At 59.0% G+C, this 6,629-nt stretch overlaps 1 protein-coding gene across 1 annotated transcript in view; it reads right to left on the bottom strand.

The window, feature by feature from the left end:
* AK8 (adenylate kinase 8) overlaps nucleotides 1–6,629 on the bottom strand; it is a 54,555-nt gene that overhangs the window by 38,300 nt on the left and 9,626 nt on the right. The window contains exons 6-8 of the mRNA XM_005882149.1: nucleotides 1,645–1,758; nucleotides 1,013–1,084; nucleotides 700–940 (exon numbers count right to left, since the gene is read on the bottom strand). Of these exons, the coding sequence (XP_005882211.1) occupies nucleotides 700–940; nucleotides 1,013–1,084; nucleotides 1,645–1,758 (427 nt within the window). The remainder of the gene's footprint in view (nucleotides 1–699; nucleotides 941–1,012; nucleotides 1,085–1,644; nucleotides 1,759–6,629) is intronic.

The raw sequence follows: 6,629 nt of genomic DNA, 5'->3' as shown, positions 1-6,629 counted from the left end.
TTTTTAAAATATATAAATATTTTTATTGCTTTGAGAGAGAGAGAGAGAGAGAGAGAGAGAGAGAAACATCAATGATAAGAGACAATTATTGACCGGCTGCCTCCTGCACGGCCCCCCACTGGGGATCGAGCCCGAAACCCAGGCCTGTGCCCTGACTGGGAATCGAACTGTGACCTCCTGGGTCATAGGTCAAAGCTCAACCACCGAGCCACGCCGGCCGGGCTGCCCTCGTGTTTGGAATTAAAGGCACAGGTGAGTTAAGTGACTGTTTTCAAGGCCATGAGGACTCGGCACCGTCTTCGCTCAGTGACTGTGAAGCTACGTCCCTGCAGGCCTGGGGGCCAGTCCTGTGCGAACAGCCCGGAGGACGCGGCCCAAGCAGGGTCTGGGTTCTCAGACCGTCCGAGACCGGCACGTCCAGAGAGCACAGACGACGCCTGATTGACAGGCAGTGACTTCGCTCGTGAGGAGTGACGGTCCCTACGCCTCCACCGCTAATCACTCTTTGAAAAGCGTGGCTGCTGCGCGCACTGCAGAGACGAACAAACAGCAGAGAATGCACCTTCCGGTTCTCAGCCTCTCGCTCTGCGTGATTAACGGCTGGTGATGAACATATTCCGACACCGCGTGTTCATTCACCGCCAGGCATGACCTCGTTATGAACTCCCACATGTGAGCGAGGAACCCGGAGGCGGTTACTGTGCGAGCTCTGAGCCGTGGCCGCGCCCGCCGCGCTCACCCTGGTAGAAGACGTCCACGCAGGGCTGGTCAGCGCTGATGACCTTCAGGACCCCGGGGTACGAGGGCAGCACCCTGACGATGTTCCTGTGGTGCCGCAGCAGCCTCTGCACCGTCTCCCGCTCCGAGATGCCCTCGGGCACCACCAGGCGGTTCTGGACCTCAGGCTCGGGGGGCCAGTCGAAGGTGGTGTGGTAGATCTCTGCCGACAACAGGGCGCAGTTGGGGTCCCTGCTCGGCTGCATGGGGGGCAGAGGGGGTACAGGGGGCGTACCTCCAGTTTGAGGGTCGATTCTCTTCCCCAAGTTCCTTTCGATCAGGACCGTGTCCGGGGCGCTCAGCACTACTGCAGAAGAGGAAGAGGAGGAGGAGAGGAAGGGGAAGGAGGGGAGGGGGAGGAGAGGAAGGGGGAGGAGGGGTAGCAGGAGGGGGAGAGGGAGGAAGAAGACAACCCGGCAGGTGGGAGTGGGTCCCGGACACTGGACTCCGTGGGCCAACCCCTGCCCCACCGTCTCTCGCTGTTCATGACAGTGAGCCACCGCCATCTCCCACCCGAGGGGTCTCGGCACCAAACACAAAGGCCTCGACCTCAGGACCCAGGACCACGCACGCCTGACCCTCCGACCGCTAACCCTTCCAGGCCGCGCTCGGCGCCGGCAGGCACATCTCCGCACACGCGCCTTTGCCAGGTTTTTCACTGTTTCCTAAAGAGAGACTCTCAGATGTGAGATTCCTGGAACAGGAACCAGCAGGGTCCAGATAACAGCCACGTTTGAAAGACGGAGCCCAGATGCACAGAGTTCCCTGAAAAAACGCAGCGGTGCTGGCCTAGGCGGGGTGGGCTCGGGGCGGGCACAGCAGGTCTCCCTGGGGGGCCGGCAGCTGGGGGGCCTGGGGGCTACTCACTGACGTGCCTGGGGGTGATCCCGAGGGTCTGGACCATCATCGCCTGCTCCCGCGTCTCGGGGATGCCGTCCAGGATCCAGCCCTGGGCGGAGAATTCCCAAAGGCGCCCGCTATTTTTATCTCCCAGAATTTTCAGAATTAATAAAGGAATTGATAGCTTTATAGAAAGACCGAAGCTCTGAAGACAAAATGAAGTAAAACGACAGCCGCACCTGTAGTCTGTTTCCCGTCACCAAACGCTCCTCCAGCCTCCCTCCTCCGTCCTCCCTCCTCCGTCCTCCCTCCTCCGTCCTCCCTCCTCCCTCCTCCGTCCTCCCTCCTCCCTCCTCCGTCCTCCCTGAGCTCTCGCTGCTGCGGCCACGGGTGGGTCCAACCTCGAAGGTGGACGCACCCACCTGCTGCTCCCTTCGCCCCGTTTCGCACCCTCGTCTCTGAACCTTGCCGGGCGGGCATCCGGATGCCGGGGAAGAGCCTCCAGATAAATGTGTGCCTCCCGACGCCCTGGGCCGGATGGCGGCTGTCCTCCCGCATCTCCGTCAGCAGCAGGCGTCGTCTGGGGAAACCGCCGGCCAAGGCCGAGCGGAGCGCCGCACTGCTGCTGTGCGCGTGTTTCTTTGATCATTAATGAGGCTCAACCGTTTTCTCCATATGTTTACTGGCCAGTTGCGTTTTTTTCTTTTCCAGAAATGCCTCTTCCTGCCATCTCTGCTCGTCCCCTTGGGGTTCTCGTCCTTTTATTTATTGACAAGAGCTCTTTGCATATTAAAAGCATTAACCCGTTTTGGCAAACGCTACCCCAGGCCCTTCGAGGCCAACAACGTTGCCAGCATCACCCGCAGCCTGTCTTCGGCTTTTCATCTCGTGTGTGGTGCTGTCTCTCACACACGTTTTTGGCCGAATCGATCACTTTCCTCTTTGATTCCAGCGCCGAGTGGACGTGTGCAAAAGCTGAGAAACGTCACTTGCGTCTAAACTGTGTCCTCCGGCGCTTTTCACCTTTTCGGTCAAGTACCGAGTGGAGCCCCTTTTTATTTTGGAAATGACGTGAGGCTGCGGTCGCATTGTCTTCTTGCGGCTCACCCGCCAGCCCGGCCTCGTCCCTGCAGCGCCTGCCCCTGCCCCTCTGACGCCACTGGCATCGCAGTCCGCACGCTGGTCGGAAGCTGGCCCTGGCCTCTGCCGGCCTTAGAGGCCTGTGCCGTCCTCACCGCTGAAATCATCGCTGCTTATAACTTAGCTCTCTCTCGCAGGACATGTTCCTCCTCCTTCCTTTTTCCCAAAAAATAATTTGTTCTTCCGGGTACGCAGCAACAACTTTTCGTCAAGTTCCAAAACGGAAATTCTCCTAGGCTTGCGGAGTAACGTTAACTGTGTCGGTTAATTTCTGAAGCAGCGACATTTTTACAGATCGCCATCTTCCTGTGGGTGCACATGGCTGTGTGTCCCTCAGCAATATCAACATTAAACAGTTTCTAAAGTCTTTCCAAGTCCCGGGAGCCGTCTCTCTCTCTCTCTCTCTCACACACACATATACACGCACATATACACACATGCGTGCGCACACGCATACACACACATACATACACACATGCACACTCACTCACACACATACACACGCACATATACGCACATTCGTGCGCACACGCATACACACACCCACACACACACACATAGACACACATACATACACACATGCACACTCACTCACACACATACACACTCACACACACATACACACTCACATACACATACACACCCACACACATGCACACACATATATGCACACACACTCACGAACACACACACCTTAGTGCTTCTAACTGCACAGCCAGATACATTTGCAAGAGTGAAATGAGGCCACAGATAGCTTCAGGTCTTCATTCTGCAGCGGGGGTCAGGCGGGGTTCCAACACTGGCTCTCAGAAGGGGACACCCCCTGCCACACACCCCTCCCTCTCGGTCATTATGAGAACTGGGCTGATTAAGGTCCGAGGGCGGACAGGTGGGGTAAGGTCAGACTCAAGGTCGCTCATTACCCTCAGCACCTGACTCCCAGGACCCCGGGGGGATGGGGCAAGCAATGTTTTTCTTTTTTAAAGTATTTTTTATTGATTTCAGAGAGGAAGAGAGAGAGAGAGACATCAATGATGAGAGAACCATTGATTGGCTGCCCCCTGCACGCCCCACACCGGGGGACGAGCCCACAGCCCAGGCATGTGCCCTGACCGGGAATCGAACCCTGACCTCCTCAACGCTCAACCACTGAGCCATGCCGGCTGGGCAGCAACGTCTTTCTCAAAAAAACCAAACAAACAAGCAAGCCTGGCTTTCCTCAATATTAAAATATTTAGGTTCCAACAGCCTCCGGTGACAGTTTTAAAGAAAAGCTAAACAAATTTGCAGAGTAGGGCGGGCTGGGAAAACCAGGCATGCTCCCGCTAATTTCTTAAATTATGCAGGAAAACGCACGGCCGCGGGACCCCTGGTTTCTAAACTAACGAAGCAGAAGTGCAAAAAGATATTTTTCACAGCCTTTGGCTCCCTCAAGTCCTTGTTAGCGGCAGCGGGCGCGGGGCTGGGCTCTCGGAAACGGAAGCATCCGCAGCAGCGAGCCCGCCAAGACGCGGAGACCTCGGAGAGCCCCTCGCAGCCGGGCGCCCAGCCCGGTTTCCTGAGCTTCGGCTACATTCAGACCCTTTTCCCCTTTATTTGGAGGGAGGGACCGGGGCTGGCGCCGGCCCGTGGAGTCCCTTTCAGACGCTGAAGGGAGGCAGGCGCTCCGACCTCGCTCGGCTCCGCGGGGACGGCCCCTGCGTTTAATATTGCATTGCAGAGCGATCATTAGCATCTCGCCCCGCGAATAGGCAGCTGATGTCAGTATGTGGTCCGCAGCTTTTAGAACTATTTGGGGGAGTCGCTCTCACCGACTTCCAATTACACGGGAAAGTGCAGCAAAGTGAGGAGCAGCTCCCTAATTAGCCGGGCTCCCGGCGCATCACTCCGGGGGATCTGAGGCTCCGAGCCCCAGGAGGTGGGGCTCGGGCGAATCCCGGCCAGCCGCGCTCCCAGAATCAGAGGTGCTAGAAACAGGCCCCCGAGGGACCCCCAGGGCAGCCTCACACACCCTGGGGCAGCCCGCCTCGATGGGGGAGTCGGCCCGCCCGCGCCAGCCCAGAGGGGCCCCTCTGGAAAGGGGCCCAGGGACCCAGGCCCTGCGTCGGGCAGCGCGGTTCCGGCTTCTCAGGTGGGAGCCCAGGCCGAGCCCTCGGAGAAGTCTTTCCCGGACGCCTGTGTCCACACAGGGTCCTGCCACCGTCCAGACTGTGGGCTGTTTTTCCTTTCCTTTCCTTTTTAAAAATATATTTGTATTGATTTCAGAGAGGAAGGGAGAGAGAGAGAGATAGAAACATCAATGATGAGAGAGAATCATTGATCGGCTGCCTCCTGCAACCCCCTCCCTCAAAACCGGGGATCAAGCTGGCAACCCAGACATGTGCCCTTGACTGGAATCGAACCCAGGAGCCTTCAGTCTGCAGGCCAATGCTCTATCCACTGAGCCACACCAGCTAGGGCTGTGGGCTGTTCTTTCGAGAAGAAACAGCAATTTTGGCCGAGAGCAAGTTCATGGCTGCACAATCTGGCAAAGCAAGACGCCGTAAGTCGGTGAGCAGCAGCCGGCCCTGCCACAACGGGCCTGGTCAGGGTCGCCCCGAGGTCGCAGGGTCTGACCTCCGGGAGAGCTGGGTGCGGGCGCATCAGCCAGGCCCTACGGAGAACACAGCATCCAGCCGGCCGCCACTTCGGCGACACGCCGGCCGCTGGCTCCGCTGAGGCTGTCAGAGCAGGTTAATTGATATTCCGAGGCCCGCGCCCGCCACACCCCCGTGGCCTGGTTCTGTTTTATCACACATCAAAGGCCCGTCTGCTCGGGGGGCGCAGAGCTGGGGGTCCGCACCGGCGAGGCCGGCAGAGCTCGGCCTGGCGCAGGCGGGCAGCGTGCAGCTCTGTGATCCTGGCCTTCCCTCCCTCCTGACTACCATTAAAGCGCAATTAGCAATTTCCACGGCAAGACTCCTGCCCTCCGGGCCCTCCGCCTCTTTGATACGTTGCCCGCGTCTCCTCCCCTCTCCTCCAAAGACCAGAGCGGGTGCTCCCCTGCGGTTCCGTAGGACGCCCCATCCAGCTCCGGGCTCCAGCTGCAGACTCGAGGGGGTCCCTGGGGCCGGAAGCTGACTCATCAATCAGACTCACTCGCTCCGAGTCAGACCCGGGGACGCGTCACGGCGGACTCGCACGCAGCCCCTTTTCCTCATGAAATAGTACGTGGTTTCCCCACACACACAAGAGGAAAAAGGAGACATTTCATCAGCCAGAAAGGAAACGCGTCTTAAACGAGCAAGTTTGGTCACTGATGGGTCCCAGAGGCAACGAGTGAGCACGACACGCCCACAGTCGCCCCGGTACCCGCGGGGCACCGGGCCAGGACCCTGTGGTACCGAAATCGGTCCTGGTCACCAATTCCAGTGTGTGTGTGTGGGGGGGGCGGGCGGGGGTGTCCTGGGACACCAGCTGGTGTCTGTCGTACAATTCAACTCCACTCCGACTCCACCTACTCAGAGGCGGCACCCGATTCCTCAGGTTGAGGGCTCAGCCCCACCTGAGTTTGGGGTGCCCCCAGACCCCACTGCCCCTCCCGGTCCAGGGTGTCGGCTCCCTGTGCTCTGCTCTCAGATTGCGTCATCGGCGCTGGCTGGTTGCCTCATCTACCCCCGCCCCCACGTCCACACTGTCCTTTCATTAAAGGCCCCCCGTGACCCCGTGGTGGGCTGATGGGCACCCCAGATTCCACCTTGTCGTTTTCCCTCCATCCAAGGTGAAACCCACGTCCACGGCCTGACCCTCCCCGAGCTCCAGTTTGGCCACGGCCCCCGGTCATCTCCGCTCCGGGATGGGACCCTCGCCCTGCCCCTCGCCCTCCCTCCACC

The sequence above is a fragment of the Myotis brandtii genome, unplaced genomic scaffold (genome assembly GCF_000412655.1).
Source record: "Myotis brandtii unplaced genomic scaffold, ASM41265v1 scaffold699, whole genome shotgun sequence".
Lineage (NCBI taxonomy): Eukaryota > Metazoa > Chordata > Mammalia > Chiroptera > Vespertilionidae > Myotis > Myotis brandtii.
The sequence above is the reverse complement of the archived record's forward strand: the minus strand, read 5'-3'. Positions and strand labels throughout refer to the sequence as shown.